This window comes from Lasioglossum baleicum, chromosome 4, assembly GCF_051020765.1.
Source record: "Lasioglossum baleicum chromosome 4, iyLasBale1, whole genome shotgun sequence".
In the NCBI taxonomy this organism is placed as follows: Eukaryota; Metazoa; Arthropoda; class Insecta; order Hymenoptera; family Halictidae; genus Lasioglossum; species Lasioglossum baleicum.
Genome location: NC_134932.1, coordinates 21,033,379 through 21,049,743, shown reverse-complemented (window position 1 = coordinate 21,049,743; position 16,365 = coordinate 21,033,379). Strand labels below are relative to the sequence as shown.

The following is a 16,365-nucleotide window of genomic DNA, read 5'->3' as shown; positions in this document are numbered from 1 at the left end:
TTTTGGAGGTACTACAATTTTTCTGAAGGTCCTACAATTTCTTTTTTAAATCTTTATAATTTTACCTAAAGGTCCTCCAATTTCTCTGAAGGCCCACAATTTCTCTGAAGACCCACAATTTTTCTGAAGGTCCTATTTGTTTTGTCCTATTTCTTCTTCATAGTTCAACTCCTGTGATTAGACGGATATATTTATTATTCTACCTAGACACAAAATAACCTCTCTACTCTGTTTATTATGTCCCACTTTGATTGCCGTCTACTCCAAGCGTTCGACCATTAAGAACGTCCACGCGTTTCCGAATCAGTGTGCCTTCGGGGCTTCGATCGGGACGACTCTCGTTTTTATCGGTTTATTTTCTTCGGGCCGATTGAAACGAGTCCGCCCGACCGGAAATAAGCTTTCGCTTTCGCGGCACCGGCGAGATTGAATCGGCCCGCTGCAAGAATCGCATTTGCTTTTTCACCGTAAGCAGGATTGTCGCGCGGCTCGCGGGAAATTTCATCGTGTCCGTCAAGACTCTCCGAGGTCTATTAAATCTTTCGATTATTCCAAGTTTCTTAATTGCATCGTTGCTCGAAGAAGTTTGTCGTACTTGTAACTTGGAAACTCGAGCGATCGGGCGGAGTTTCTGTGCTAGTGACACTCGCGAAGTTTTGCAGAAAGAAGTGCAAAGGCCGCCGCTCAACGACGTAAACAGTCGCGACCACTGGTCGATCGTTTTCGATCGAAATTGATCGCTTTGTTACATCATGCTTTATTAGGAAACATTTATCAAATTTTACCGTTTTGCGGACAAATTTTACAGGATTAGAAATAAAGATCCCAAAGGTCTCTCGTTCCAAAAAGACCCGAACGACGCGACGAGGAGAAGGAGCGACTATCGAATCAACGACTACTATGACGAATCGTTCCGAGAGTAAAGGAAATAAAATCGCGCCGGATAAAATATCCTAAAGGCAAAAGTTCCTAGTGGCGTGTAATGTTCGCGATCCGTACAAGTACGATGACGCTGCGACCTACATACCTACGGGACTGATCCTTCTTGGGACGAAGACAGTCGATACTTTATCGGACGTCATTTAGGATCAGGGAACAACGGAATTTATGTAGAAGCGTTCCGTTTCTCGAGGAATTCCTCGGTGTTATCGCGTTGCGAGCGTAACGAGGATCGTCTTCGTTCCAGCGATTTCCTCCAACTTTTGCTTCCTCTCGCGAATGAAATATTCTCTCGCACGGAGGGATCTCGCGCGATCCATTTTCCACGAGGATCGATGAGAAGCACGTAGAGGAACGCGAGAAAGAGGACGCGGGGGTCCCGTACGGTAGGAGGATCTTTGAAAAGCGAGAGCAATTTATCCGCTTGCCGGAGAATCGGCTGATTAATCGACCGCTCTCGCTCGGCTCGGATTAAATTCGCGATCCGCGTTTAGAACGCGCCCGAAACGTATCGCGGGAATTATCAGCGTTTATTGTTTCACAGCAGTGGCCTCGATCAATCCGGAAACCGGCTGTCGGGCTAAACAGCCGATTTGTTTCGCCGAGTTTGTTTATCCACTCGCGGAAACCGAGTACCTAAATCACTCGAGCATCCAATTTAAACGAACAATGGTTACGTTCGAATAAGAATAATAATTGTTTTCGATCGACTCTCTGCTCCGTTTCACCGACAAGAAACAAGAGGATACTCTACAATTGACTCATTCAGAATCGACGTTACACTATCTTTTCAACGCTGAATTTACCGAGCATTAACAAACTCTACAGTACAAAATACATCGAATCATTTTCTACAAAAGTATTTTTGTCATTTTAATAATTGCAAACTATAAAGCAATGGCAATTTAAATTTTATACATTAATACCAAGCACATGTTGGTCCTTTACTCAACAAACACGTAACAAGAGATACGATTTGATCGTATGAAAATTACGGGAACCTTTTCTGAAACCTACAAAACTATTTAAACCTTTTTTTACGATCTCGTTTGTATGTCCTCCAGTCTTCCTGCTTCGCCATTCCTTCATCTCACGACAGTTCTCTATTTTTATACTTGTAGGAGATCTATGACTCCCTGAATAGAGCTCCGAGAGCCGAGAGAAACGTTATACAAATATAAATCTCTCAATTGAAAACTCGTAGCTTCGATGTGCCCGTATAATGGAGCCACGAGCATGATTTAATGTATACTGCGCTCGGGTGATTTCAATGCGCGGTAATGGCACAAGCGCGGCGCCCGAGGTAGTAATGCGAGCTTTATTGCATGTTTGTTACTAAATTCGAGCCTTGAACTGTAAATACTGCTGGAAAAAGCAGTAAAAGAGGAGAACCTTGTTTCTACTGCTATCAATAACTTTTGCGCGAGCGTGGTACTTTTCTAAGCGAATCGCAACAGGAATATTGCTCGAAGAAACTAGGGCATCACTCTCTTTTCCAAGAAACCATTACTTTTAAATTAATTCTGCGACTGATAAAACCATATTTCGTCCGAACAAAGTATTAGTAAAAATGAGAACGGTGTAGAAATAAGATAGTTCTTTCTTCAACTTTTTTCATTTATCTGGTCGACGTTATATTTAAGATGCGCATTTCTTCAAATCATATATTTATTTAATTATCATATTTAGTGATGAGAAGTATCGTACTTTCGAAACTGTTCATTGACTATGGCGCATTCTAAGCGGATCTACATATAATATGTCTGACAGCGTACAGTCTAATACTACTGCGTCTTGATTGTACCAGCAGCGCAGCGCGGACAGCTAATGACGTGCTAGTCCAGTCAATGAATGCTCATAACCGGGCCTCGTCCGATAAAATAGATTCTTCTGCATAGAATTGAGATTAAACGTGTTTGAATTTTGAATTGTGAACGAAAATTTTAGTTGTTGATCATTTTATTATATTATTTGTATCGTTTAGCAAAAGTAGCTGCGAAAAAGATGAACGTACGAAAAATCGGATAACTATGCGCTAGTCCAGTCAACGAAAAGTTGTAGAGGGAAATGGAAGGAACGCAATTTTTAACTTTCGGACTTTGTTTGGACTAGTTAGAAGATAAACATACTAAACGTCCTCACTCCTAGGAGGTGAGCGGGGTGCAGAGGGGCACGTAGAAGGTCCCCTTTTTCGGTTTTCCGCGCATATCTCGGAAACTACTATGCGTCCTAGCGATCGAATACCATTCGATACGAAATTAAAGCTGACAAAATGTGCTATAAGAATGATTGCATTCAGTTTTTCGCTATCTCGCATAGTTTCCGAGATATCCCCGGTCAAAATTCACTAATTTTGTGAGAAAGAAATTTTTACCTTATTTGACTAGCTAACTCTTCAGCACAATTAGTGAACTTTGAGCGCGGATATCTCGGAAACTATGCGGGATAGCGAAAAACTGAATCAAATCAATCTTGTGGCACATTTTGTCAGCTTTAATATTGTATGGAATGGTCTTATCGCTAGGACGCATAGTTTCCGAGATACGCGCGGAAAACCGAAAAAGGGGACCTTCTACGTGCCCCCTGCACCCCGCTCACCTTCTAGGACTGGGGACTTTTAGTATGTTTACCTCCTCACTAGTCCAAACAAAGACCCAAAGTTAAAAATTGTGTTCCTTCCATTTCCCTCTACAACTTTTCGTTGACTGGACTAGTGCATAGTTATCCGATTTTTCGAACGTTCATCTTCTTTTCGCAGCATCTTTTGCTAAACGATACAAATAATATAATAAAATGATAAACAACTAAAATTTTCGTTCACAATTCAAAATTCAAACACGTTTAATCTCAATTCTATGCAGAAGAATGTATTTTATCGGACGAGGCTAGCACATTTCCCCCTGTCTAAAAATGAAGAGCACTCTTGGAGAATGAATAAAAAATGGGATGGAGTATAAACAATTTTTACGCTCGCTTTGTCTGTAACTCGCTTTAATCTCCCGAAAGCGAAATTCAAAGCGGCTCTCTAGCCTCGCAGCGATCATCACCCCGTAAATCTCCGAATTCGACGCGGTACCGGAGACGTTTATCGTCGCGGTAATGACGAATAATGATAAAACCGTCTCGCGCGTCTCGCGCATCGGAATCTTCCTTTAGCAGAATTTACGAGGTTCCTTGGAAAATCGTGGTCCCGCCGAGCAGACCGGACCGGGGCGTACAATTATAGTTTCCCTTATAATTTTAGCTCGAGGTGCGTCGGGTCGTAACGCCGATTTTATTGTAATTTTAATTTATCGTCGCGAACTCTCTCTCGGATCTTCTTTTTCTTTTTTTTTCCTGGCGACATGTACCATGTTGGAGTGGCGATAGAATAAAGGAAAACAAGACCACGGGAATAGCCTGGGCGCAGTAGTATGCATCGAGAAAAGTTCGACGAGAAGAGCTCTGCCGGTTTCCGAGTGCGCGGTTACGAAAACTACGGGCAACTGTCTCGCGCGGAATACTTTCGGAAGGAATCCAGGCCAGAAAAAAGTTGAATCAGTCTCGTGTGTTCTCCGTCGTTTTTCCCGGCAGCCTCGGGAGACAGCCGGAAGATTCCTTCGTCGACGACATATGCTCTCTTTGCTCTATGCTTTCTGATAGAGACTCGCGCGGCGTTACGGTTACCGGGAACGTCGTTTTCTACGTGACACGCAAGTTAAACCCCGACCAGCGACTGTTCTCCACGCATCGACAAACTGGTTCAACGGATTGCTTAGAATGAGTTCGTGCCACCGTGGGAGCAAACGTTTTGTCGATCGCACGATTTCGAGATGTGTATCAGGCTTGCTGGAAATTTCCTAGGATTACTATTTGTCTATTTTGACCGTGGAAGATTATCAGTGTGAAGATTATCTGGTAATAAGTAGTCACGCGCCTCTACGAGTAAGAAAATAGATTTCTTATACTTGCAATCACTCTTAGACTGCGGGTCTTCATGCAAAATAAAAATTGTCTCTGCGTCGTTTATAAGAAATATAGAAACCAAATTGAATGTTATTTCTTCCCTTAATGATTTTAATATAGGAGAAATCATATATCGGCATCTTCATTATTCATCACGAATGCATGAAGATGGTCATTCTCGTATTATTAAACATTTTTTACAACCACTAGTAATAATTCATGTTAACTACAAATAACAAGCAGTGACCACGATGATCTCATTGTGATACTTTACCGGTAGCAGGTACTAATCATTTGCAACCAATACCGTCTACTTAACCATGAATGAGTAACCTCTAAGGATTAAACAAGAATGTAGTTCAGTGGCAATACTTTGTGATCCATCACTAACGACAACTATTACCCATTTGCAACTACTAATACGACACTGACTATGGGAAACTAATAGTATTTATCAGCAATAAATTGAAAGTAACTATTGATAGCTACTTTTTAATATATTACTAGTAACAACTAGTGACTATTTACAACTACTAGTAACTACTTATATTAACCATGATTACTCAATCAGTGACTATTAGCAATAAAATGAAACTGGCTATTGCTGGTTTCTTTGTAATATGTTACTAGTAACAACTAGCGACCATTTACAACTACTAGTAACTACTTATATTCACTATGGCTAATCAGTAACGATCGCGAAGGACGAAAAGAAAGTGGCGGTTGGTGACCATCTTGTAATTCGTCACTAATAACCACTAGAGTCATTATAAATGTCATTATAAAGTACTTAACTCTGATCGACATATGAATTCACATCGGTACTATTTGGCACTCTAATTATGTAGCTCACGGTTCTTCGCATTCAGTGGTCTAATTTTGTATTCATATTTCTCCCGCGGTCTGACACAATATTTCGACGAAATAATTGATGCAGGACCATAAAGACAAAGTTAAGTCGTCGCCAGGAGTCTTATTAGCGCGAAGAAATTCTGTGACGGCGAGTAGCCGAAGGCCTCGAAGACTTTCAAGCCTTTTAAATACTTCATGACCGAACTTTGAAGGACCTTCATATGACTAAACCGCTTGAAAACTGAATACATACAGTGACGGTGAGAGAACCCTGGCGCGATACAGACAACGTGCGTCATTAACTTCCGATGCATCTCAAATACTTTCCAACCTGTTATTTGAAGCGCTTATTACGTGATCGCTAATTACAGAACCTCTCACGTGCAAATTCGTAACCAATTCATTATATTAATGATAACTGGAATTAATATTCCTGTGAACGATTCGTAAATGGATTAAATATACTACGTGATGCAAGAAGACTCGCATTAATATCGCGATGCACGACTTGCAATTATTACATGCTACCTCCTCGACTTACAGCCCATAGTATACGATCATTACCATAAATACTACACGGAATTCTAGTTCCTACTGTATCAATTCAAAAATCCCGCGCTTCCATCCTTTGACTCTACATAGACTATACATGTAGTAATTGGACTACAGAATAACATTCAAGAAAACAATAACAAAACTAAGAGATCATCCTGAAAATGTTCGCGTGACAAGATCCAGAGAAAGGCGCACAACTGTCATCGAAGACAGATCGATTTCAATTAAAACTTTCTATGAATAGAGAAGAGGAAGAATTCGTCAAGTGGACAGGACGACCCGACACCTCTTTCTGAATGAGTGTGCACACGGCACACGGCACACGGCACACGTCCATTCAATCAAACAAACGGTCACCGGGCCGAAGGCCTTACGCGCCGTTTCCATTCATCGTTTGTACAACGGGGGGCGCATCTAGATCAAACTGTCAGAGTACTTACAGTTTGGTGAGATTGACGGCGGAGGTGAGCACGGCAGGATCGAGCTCCAGGATGGACAGGAAGCCAGCTCCTCGGCAAATGAATTCACGTCCGTCTGCGGTGATGTTGCAGGGGTCCGGTCCGTGCGAGGATCCAGACTGCTCCTCGGCGGAGCAAATCCGGCAGAGGAACATCGCGAGGACGACAGCAACGGTGTGCTTCGTGCACATGCCGGCCAGCTTGCTATTTAGGCTCTTTTCCTTCCACCGGAGTCGCCGCGCCCAGGACACGGATACGTTTCTCTCACTTCACCGCATTATAATCAGTCGGACACGGTCGCTTTCCTCCTCGGTGAACGAGAAGAGTTTCCACACAGCTGTCAACCAGCTCCGACAGGAGCTTGCACACGGGAAGCTCTTGCGAATCCAGGCAAACACGCGCGCGCACACTACCTCTCCCTTCGGATGGCTTCGAATGACTAAACCGCGCGCCACGGATTACGTTTACCGACTGACAGCCCTGACAGCTCGGCCGGCGCGGCGCGGCGGTTACGTGCGCGACCGCGACCAACCTGATTCGCTCTCTCCCTCGCACCCACGCCCCTCCCACCGGGGATCGCCGCCCCGAGCCAATCAACTTTCTCTGTCTACCGATATGCCGTCGGTAATAGACTCGCGGCGATCGGCACACACCGCGAGATCGTGTCCTGCCCTGCCGTATATAGAGATCCGATCGCTCCTGCTTTTTTTTAAACCCTTTTTATCTTGATTGAGCATCGATCTGACAGGGGCTACTCGTTTGACTTACCGGTGAACTGACCGGTATATGCCTAGCGGCACACAAATGTTTTCTGTAGACTTTCAATAATTTCGATTAATTTCTTTCTTGATGGTAATCTATTGAAACAAACGTGCCGATTATTTTACATTCTTTCCAGCTCTACGAAATTATTCAAAAATAAAATAACCGTCTATGCGCATTCTGTAACTTACAATCAATGCAGACAGGTTTTATTTTGCATAAAAATCCTCAGCCTGCTTATTTAATAATAATTTTATCATACGGAGATTTTATCATGCAGCGTGATTTTACCATTTTACCATTCATCTAGCATGATAAAGGGTGATGTCTATCATAGATAAGATAATTCACGGTATATCAAGTGGCTATATATTTCAGGTATTAATGGATATTTCAAATTCTCTCAATTTAATTATACTTAACATTTAATATTTGTAAGTATATAGATCAGATCAAAGAAGAAGCAGATACTTATATGATTCAATCTAATAGTATCTGATTAGTCTCGAATTATACTTAAAAGTACCCAAGTGAATATATTAATTTCTCGACTAGAATTCTTGAAAGAGAACGGTTCTATCTTATTCAAAAATTTTAGCAATCAATAATCGTGAATAAAATTCAAATGCTTCAAATTTTTAAAGGCAGCAGACGTGCCATCTCTGGGACGCTTGCAAAAGCACTCGAGATTAGTAACCGGTAATTTTAAAATTTCAAACATTTTCGTGATTCTCATTTACACACAATTAAAATCCGGCAAAAAACTTGTGTTAGCGTAAATTATATTTTTTTTCTAGTCACATAACATGATTTTTACAATTTCCATTGTAGCGTCTTAGCGCAATACTGTTTAACGCGACAAGTACACAACATAAAACATGGTTTGTCGTTTTAATCGCAAAATTTGAAAACATGGCTTACTGTTCACATAATGCAGCTGGTATTTTAGAAGTCGTTGAGGTAGCGAATATATTCAAGTTTATTTTCGAGATTACGCCTACCGACGAGCTTATTGGAATATAAGAAAAGAACGTTCATGTTCATTGCTTGGTTTACATGTTATTATACAAAGTATGCTGCTAATTGAGCCATCTTATCTTTAGGAGGACGAGGTTTCCCCCGACTGCGACCTTTCGCGTGACCGCGACTGCGAGTTGTGACTGGTTTGGAAGCAATCGCCCTATGTTTCTCTACAAGGGAAACGAAAGCTGGCGTGCAAAACACGCAGCCACTCATTTCTGTCGCTTCGTTGGGAAGTTTAGTTTTTTCCTGTAAAAGAAACATATATCAATACTCCATGTTTCTTTATTCTATAGAAAGTATAATTTAGATTCAAAGTGTATCTATTATTCACTAAAGTTCATATAAAGATCCGGAATATTCCAAAGTTTGTTTAGCATGAGCATCTATTACACATTGCTCTCAATAGCAACGCATCCTTGAATGTAAACAGTTCTCTGCTTCCAACGTGGCAGTTGAAATTGATAGCTTTACCTGTTTATATTCCACAGTGACTAACTGAGCGCCACAGTTGCACACATCGGTGTCGACCATTACTTTATGGGCATTTTCGAATAAATGAATAATAACGTCGCAACGGTTGCAGCCCAATTTCCATTTCGGTGCAGCCGAAGGATCGAGCACAAGTATACCCGAATCGCATTCGAGACAACTCGACAAACCGTTCGAATTCATACCGTGTGGGCAGGTTGGATGTGTACATGAATTACAACCGCTCATTCCTTTCTTCATATCCCTGGAATTTCACCCGACATATTGAACTCGATCAATAATTACTAGAGGTGTGCGAGAGCCTGATCACTTAGTTAGAAAATAATTACCTAAATGGCGGATTGTTATAACAATATGGGCAGAACGTGTAGCTCTTTCCCCGGGCTCCAGTAGACCAGGATAGCAATTCGAAATCGTCCAAAGGACATTTCAGTTCCTTATAAATTCTAATGTTTCCGTTCTGTGGAAGATTGTACGTCTCGTTGCAATGCACGCAGTGCATTCTCGACGGTTTTGTTTGTATATATTTCATATACCGTCGACATTTTCCACACCTATAAAAACAATATTTATTTTACTTCCGTTTATCACTGGAGCCACGTATTTTTTACCTGGAGTGGGCTTTTCCAGATGCAGAGAGCGGTGAAAACGAGACTTCGAATAATTGGTCCATCGCTTCTATACTGTGGACAAAGTACTTGAACTTTTGTTTAAATATTTCTACTGTGTGCTGTAATACAGCATAGTAATCTGCTCGTCCCTGAGCTATCAAATTCAATTGTTCTTCGACCGCTGATCTCATTGTAGGCAACACCAAGTCAGGGTCTATCTGATATGTAAAGGAATTGACATGAAATTATGATTTTTATAAATACCAGGAATTCGTACCTTCTGATAACCATGGACCAACACGATTCCTAACGATGTAGGAATCAATTTCCTACCGCCTGTAACGTTTACATAATTTCGCATACATATATTATTTATATGTACTGGAATTGAAGCATCGGTTCCTATCCCGTGTTTCTCCATCAAGGAGATCAATTCGGATTCTGTCAAATAATCGGGCGGTTGTGTGTAACATTCCAGCATCTTTGTCTATTACACAAATTATACAAATATTTTTCATTACAATTATTATTCAAAGAATCAACATTAATTCTTCGTAATCACCTCTTGTATATTGAGTCTTTCACCAGGTGTAAACTTGGGCAACGTATCGTTGTTACCAAGTGCCTGCCAGGTGAGAATACTGGTGTATCCGGGATCCAACAAACTGTGGCCATTTGCGGTAAAAGTTTCCATCCCTATTTTGAATGTTGCTGTGGTGCTTAAATATGTACAATCTGGAGCTAACTAAAGGGTTTGAAATGTTTAATATCTTCACATTCGAATGTACCAATAAGGTCGGGGACACACGATTGCAACGTCTGTCCTTTCAACGCTCGTGTGACCCCGGCCTATTACAATTAGAAATATTTACAGTAGCAATAAAATGTCGGGTGATGTAATCGTACAGTCTCCACAAATCCCCGTCAAGTTCGCTCCTTGTAGCGTGTTTCATCGGAGTAATAGGAGGATGGTCCCCGGCGTTGTGTCCTTTCTTTGGTCTATTGATACCGTTCGCTAATATTTTACGAACTTGATCCCCCCAGTCTGAAGCGTTCTGTTGTTGCTTCAGCGTTGCACTAAATGCAGACATTTTCATATTCACCGATACCGACATAATATCTAAGAAATAATCAGAATTGAAAAAAGTAGCCATGTAACTTACGCTAAATCAAAGTTCTCTGGGTACACAGTTGTCTCCGTTCGAGGGTAACTTATGTATCCTTGTATGTAGAGACGTTCCGCGATTTGCATAGCATGATGCGGGCCCATTCCCAAACCTGAACTAGCTACCCTCATTAATTCTACTGTATTCAACGCAATTGGACGCGATTTTGTTTTCTCCACGCTATGCACGCCTACGACGCTGCAACACATGACTCGATAAATATTTCATTACATTACTAATTTTGTAATCAAAATTTCAAGCTGTTCGATACCTACGTTGCTTGTTCAAACTCCTTAACATGGCTGAGAAATACATTTGCTACTTCTTTGTCAAAGGATCGCACGCGACTCCAACTTAAGACAATATCTTGACCATCAGAAGACTTTACTGTAACCTTGAATGGATTTTATCTCCTTTATACTGAATATTCAAGTTGATTTAGAAGAAATACATTCTGCAGCGAATAATCGTAATGTAATGACTATATAGATTCCGGATTTTATGCATTTATAACAAAAATGAGCAAGTGCAACTTAAAACAGTGAAAATATTAAAAGACTTTAAGAGTATTAATAGATTATTTTCACCACATTAAAATTATAAATTTATATTTAACTTCTTGCGTCTTGCAATTGATGCACAAACTATTTATTTTGCATAAACATCTGGAGTCTAGTAATGCCAAAGTGATTATACCTGTAGGACCCAGTACGGGTCAGGCTTGAAAGTTTGAATTTCATCGTGCCTTTGTACACAAAATCCTAGCGTTGGCGTTTGGCAGGGACCGTAAGAAATGAGTGATACATCCAGATCTCCATATTTTCCCTAAAGAAAGAAAGAAACAGATAAATATGATCTATGTTCAGAAATACATTACATTAAAATCTTGTAATTGTACCTGAAAAAATTTTGTCTGGAACCTTGTGAAAGCGCAACCAATTCGCAAATCTAAGTCTTGTCTGGCATCAACACTTTTAGCCTCATTCTCGTTTGGTTTTATCAAGTTGCCCATTGCAGCTTTAATATCTTTCTCTGTGATAGCAGAAAATCTAGCTCGCCAAATGTCCTAAAATAAATGAACAATTTTAGAAAATGTGTATTATTATTATGAAGCTTAATTAATGTTCATCCTTTCGATCAGACAGAGATACGCCGTCTGTTCCCATTCGTCATGTTGCATCAGGACGTACACCGTACGTACTTTGGATCAGAAGGGTTAATAGAAGACTTACATTTGGATTCAATTTTCTACTCGTGCCCTGTTGCACTGCAGAGATAACTTCAAAACAGATATTTTCACCTTCCTTGTCACAATCCAGCCATAATATTAAATAATCACAGTGAGAACCTTCCTTGGCAAGGAAGTAAGGAATTTTTAATCTAGGAGCTGCCTCCTTCTTCTCGGTTGGACACGAAAATAACTCTGCCTTGAACAGGCCAAAAAATAATTCTCTATTAATGCATAAATAAGTTAATTTTCTGAATAGTATTTCAATGAAATACATTTTTCTCTTACAGGATCCACTTTGTCCCAGTGATTGTATTTTCCAATAAAATCCAAATTCATGATGTGACCACAGACCGATGTCATTTTGAAGTTCACTGTTTCCGATCTAAATTGGCCTATCCATTCGTGTACCGAACACGATCCGTTTAAACCTGAAATACATCGAATGTTAAATGTTCAGTATTATTCCTGAACGAATCTTTGAAAAGTAAAGTTGAATTGGAAACTTGCTCCGATTATCGTGAAATTTAACCTACCTTTTCTAGTAGTGCATCGCCCATTACTTAAAATGTTGGCGAGCGAAGCTGCCAAAGAAGGTTTTTCAGCGACCATAAAAGCCGTCTTCATTTTTAATTTTTTTCTTTTTACAATATACTTAATCTTATAACAAAGTTTTACTTTTTATTATGACAGTGTAACCTGCACACATAACGCACGGAGTACCGATAGCTTGGACCACGCGTGTAATACGTCGTACATAAGAACGATTTTCTAAAGTAAGTAATGTATATATGAAAATGATCTGCTCGTTTTTTCTTCTTTATTCGATTTACTTATAAATTCGACTACTTTATTAATACCAGAGAATTTCCTCTCTGTTTAAATACTGACTCGGGTGACGGCGATAAAACCATGGGTGAACACAACCTCCTATTTTTTGATATGATGCAAAATGCAAACTTGCCAACCGTACGCAACAAGTTTATAAAGTTCAAATACACCTTTTTTAGATTATAGTTTAAAATAGCTTAATCCTATCTTAAAATTTTCATTTGTATTGTATTAAAAATCAAAATACCAGATATAAGTTTATTTATACGGTACTAATAAATATTCACAGAATATGTCTCCAAAAATTTGTATGATTTCAAAATGATCGTCGATAAGTTGATCACAAAAAATTCCAAACAAATTCATTCAATAGAAGTTATTAGCAACTTGGATTTAATTTTAAATGTCTTGCGGTATCTGTCAAGTTGACGTTGACTGGAGTCAACTGAGTATCTGAATCGCACACCTAACCATGAACTCATTTGTTCATAATTCAATAGCATTGTTTCTCGGATGTGTACACGAATTAGATAGTTTATAGACTGATTCAGTGTGACTACAATGTGCTACAATGTTCGTCTCGCCTCGATAAAGTTTAGAAATGTCCAAATGATTCTCGATATATTATTACACATGAGAGAGTTTTTAATCATTTTGGACTTGTGACTCATCGGTTCACAACCTCTGAAGATCGTATTTGTATTTATTTGTGTCGCGATCCAACGAAAGTCAATTTCAACGGACAATAAAGTATATTATCGGCAGCTATTCCGAATCTAATTACTTATATTTAAAACATTTCGACAATTTAGGTTTGTTTCTACTATTGCGCATTATACACTATTTACAGGTCTTTAAATATTTGTAAATTATCATTAAAATGTTATCGCTTATCTCAGATTATTCGGTTTACTTCGTTCAAGTAAGAAATTATGAAATTTTTCTTTCGATGTAGAACAATAACATTTTATACGATTTCTTTTAATTTTATGCACATACAATACTTAAACGTTTAGTGATTCATTAGATATAAATGTAGCAATGTACAGCTTGTCAAATCTAGCTGTGCGGTTGATCAAAACTTAGGAATGCGCAGAAAAAACAAAGACCGCACTCGACGAGAGAACGATGCAATATTTGAATGGTAAGGTACACACCTTGTCAAAAGTGTGTACTGTCCATTATTTCTTACAACAGTAAGCATACAAAACAACTGTTTATATGTTTGTGTGAATACACTTGTGTCACTTTACTTTTTAACTGAACTGTTGCCACGTGCATCGTTTGACAGGTAACGATCAGTTCTCTATCGTTGTGAAGTTCCGCCTATTTACCACTGCGCAGCAGGGTTATTACCCCTTGTGGGGGACATTCAGCCGCACAGCTAGATTTGACAAGCTGTGAAATGTATTTTGAATAATGGTATAAGTTTTATACGTTTATTTGATTTGTAGTAAATAGATTTGCTGACGATATTCTTCATCCAGCGCCATGGAGTGGTTGTTTGGAAAACGAGTTACTCCCGAGGAGATGCTCAGGAAGAATCAGAGAGCCTTGAATAAGGCGATGAGAGACCTTGATAGAGAAAGAATGAGAATGGAACAGCAAGAGAAGAAAATTATTGCCGACATAAAGAAGATGGCTAAAGATGGACAAATGGTAAGACAGTACAATTTTGTGAAACCCGTTTTCTATATTATTTAACAGTTACCATTGCTTATTTCATAGGATGCTGTAAAAATCATGGCGAAAGATCTTGTGAGGACTAGACGTTACGTGAAGAAGTTTATGTTAATGAAAGCAAATATTCAAGCAGTCTCGTTGAAAATACAGACATTACGCTCACAGAATACAATGGCACAGGCAATGAAGGGTGTTACTAGAGCAATGCAGAATATGAACAAGTAACAATATTATTTGACCAATATTTAAAAAGGGGTTGTATCTTGTGTGACACAATTATTTTTATCCGCAGACAACTAAATCTTCCTCAAATTCAGAAAATATTGCATGAGTTTGAGAAGCAGTCAGAAATAATGGATATGAAAGAAGAAATTATGAATGACGCGATAGATGATGCAATGGAGGATGAAGGAGACGAAGAAGAAAGGTAACAAGAAGAAGACTGAAATTGGAAACCTTGATATTAGTAGTAGTTTTAACTGTTTCTCTTTGTCTGTTTAGCGATGCCATTGTATCGCAAGTTCTCGATGAACTGGGTCTACAAGTAACAGACCAGTTGTCCGGTCTACCACAGGCATCGGGTTCGCTAAATGTAACAGGCACAAAACAACCAGTTGCGGCAGCTGCTGGGAACGATGATGCTGGAAACCTTGACGCAGATGCTGATTTACAGGCCAGATTGGAAAACCTACGACGCGAATAAGTTGCAAACACAGTTTCATCGTTGAATGATGTATAAACATGTAAAAATGAAGTTTAATCTTGTAAGTATATCTCATTTTATAATATTTTATATGCTCTGTAGTTTTCGTGAGTTCATCAGATCGTATAAACGCGTAATCTGTAATATGTAGGAACAATGTTACGTCTACAGCTGCTTGAAGCCATTCATTTGGAGCTGACACACACGAAATGGCACCTACTATTTTGCCTACAGTATTTATTAAGGAAATGTTAAGTTTATCAAAGAATGAAAATAAAAGATGATATAATTGTATGCTAATGTAGAGAGCATCAGTGTATGTTAGTGTTCCTGTGCACCTTTTTTTAGCACAAGGAATTTTGTAAAAAAAGTCTTATACGGAACTGCTTATTGAATATACATACTGTAACAAATACTTACTGTATTTTGATAATTACGTGTACATAATTTTTCGTGGAAACATTATAGTTTATGTATTATATACATACGTTTTTCTTTTTTTTTTTCAACACTTACGAGTACATAATTTCTTAAAGCGTCTAAGAGCTAATCTAATAACTTTTATAAGAAAATGCGAGCAACAAAGTTTATATGTGATTCTGTACACGATGTATAGACAAGCAAACGCGATATATAATTAGTTTTTGCATTGTTTTTACCCAAACATTTTTCAGTGCCTGACCCAAGACTTGCTTCCAAAATTAACGAGAGTCACGATAATAAGCTTATTAAATTGCAGCAAGTATTATGAATGAACGAAGTTACACATGAATTGCACTGAAATAAAATAGTGCGCGATAGGATAATCCTACATAACGTATAATAATAGAACAAATATGAACACCATGATTATCATAATCGAAGACATTGGAAAATGTTTCAAAATTAAATGGTTTAATAAATGAAACATAAAAGCACATTTATTTGTTTCAGTCTATTTCTCAATACCTTCATCATTTCAGTTGTGGGACTTACCCTTCGTCTGTAAAACATGAAGAAAAAAGATAAACGATCTGTTAAAAACAATATATATATATATATATATATATATATATATATATATATATATATCGCATATTCACATATATTCACATATATAGTGAACTGTTCGATAAAACGA

General features: G+C 38.9%; 3 protein-coding genes across 9 annotated transcripts in view; 1 reads left to right on the top strand and 2 right to left on the bottom strand.

Moving 5' to 3' along the window:
- The window catches only part of Rk (G-protein coupled receptor rickets), a 46,504-nt gene extending 39,277 nt beyond the window's left edge, over positions 1-7,227 (bottom strand). For 3 of the 4 annotated variants that reach the window (XM_076422885.1, XM_076422886.1, XM_076422887.1), the window contains exon 1: positions 6,732-7,226. In XM_076422885.1, the coding sequence (XP_076279000.1) occupies positions 6,732-6,940 (209 nt within the window). In that variant the 5' untranslated portion in view covers positions 6,941-7,226. Of the gene's footprint in view, positions 1-6,731 lie in introns of all 4 variants that reach the window. The other variant, XM_076422888.1, reaches the window with a different exon arrangement.
- Positions 7,228-8,265: 1,038 nt separating this feature from the next.
- Positions 8,266-13,366, bottom strand: Top3beta (DNA topoisomerase 3-beta). 3 transcript variants are annotated; one of them, XM_076422896.1, is made up of 14 exons: positions 12,565-13,366; positions 12,317-12,459; positions 12,033-12,227; positions 11,699-11,866; positions 11,497-11,625; positions 11,076-11,194; positions 10,798-10,998; positions 10,507-10,711; positions 10,197-10,379; positions 9,912-10,121; positions 9,635-9,852; positions 9,353-9,577; positions 9,006-9,267; positions 8,266-8,780 (listed from the first exon to the last, which is right to left on the bottom strand). In XM_076422896.1, the coding sequence occupies exons 1-14, from the start codon at positions 12,653-12,655 to the stop codon at positions 8,574-8,576; spliced, it is 2,556 nt and encodes an 851-aa protein (XP_076279011.1). In that variant the 5' UTR covers positions 12,656-13,366; the 3' UTR covers positions 8,266-8,573. The 3 variants fall into 3 exon arrangements, with proteins under 3 accessions (XP_076279011.1, XP_076279012.1, XP_076279013.1); XM_076422897.1 differs by lacking the exon at positions 12,565-13,366 and having other exon boundaries at positions 8,267-8,780; positions 12,033-12,252; positions 12,317-12,455; XM_076422898.1 differs by lacking the exon at positions 12,565-13,366 and having other exon boundaries at positions 8,267-8,780; positions 12,033-12,223; positions 12,317-12,455.
- On the top strand, positions 13,294-16,164 carry Vps2 (vacuolar protein sorting 2). Of its 2 annotated transcripts, none has more exons than XM_076422924.1 (6): positions 13,294-13,609; positions 14,314-14,518; positions 14,588-14,763; positions 14,835-14,969; positions 15,044-15,306; positions 15,397-16,164. In XM_076422924.1, the coding sequence occupies exons 2-5, from the start codon at positions 14,351-14,353 to the stop codon at positions 15,243-15,245; spliced, it is 681 nt and encodes a 226-aa protein (XP_076279039.1). In that variant the 5' UTR covers positions 13,294-13,609; positions 14,314-14,350; the 3' UTR covers positions 15,246-15,306; positions 15,397-16,164. The 2 variants fall into 2 exon arrangements, with proteins under 2 accessions (XP_076279039.1, XP_076279038.1); XM_076422923.1 differs by having other exon boundaries at positions 13,294-13,671.
- Positions 16,165-16,365: the final 201 nt, after the last annotated feature.

Excerpts from the sequence above, each read along its gene's own strand:
- Top3beta (XM_076422896.1), bottom strand. The coding sequence starts at position 12,655 with ATGAAGACGGCTTTTATGGTCGCTGAAAAACCTTCTTTGGCAGCTTCG. Across the intron at positions 10,122-10,196 it reads AAAGACTCAATATACAAGAG|ACAAAGATGCTGGAATGTTA; the intron begins GTGATTACGAAG and ends TTTGTGTAATAG. Across the intron at positions 8,781-9,005 it reads TCACTGTGGAATATAAACAG|GAAAAAACTAAACTTCCCAA; the intron begins GTAAAGCTATCA and ends TTTCTTTTACAG.
- Vps2 (XM_076422924.1), top strand. The coding sequence starts at position 14,351 with ATGGAGTGGTTGTTTGGAAAACGAGTTACTCCCGAGGAGATGCTCAGG. Across the intron at positions 14,519-14,587 it reads TGGCTAAAGATGGACAAATG|GATGCTGTAAAAATCATGGC; the intron begins GTAAGACAGTAC and ends CTTATTTCATAG. Across the intron at positions 14,970-15,043 it reads GAAGGAGACGAAGAAGAAAG|CGATGCCATTGTATCGCAAG; the intron begins GTAACAAGAAGA and ends TTGTCTGTTTAG.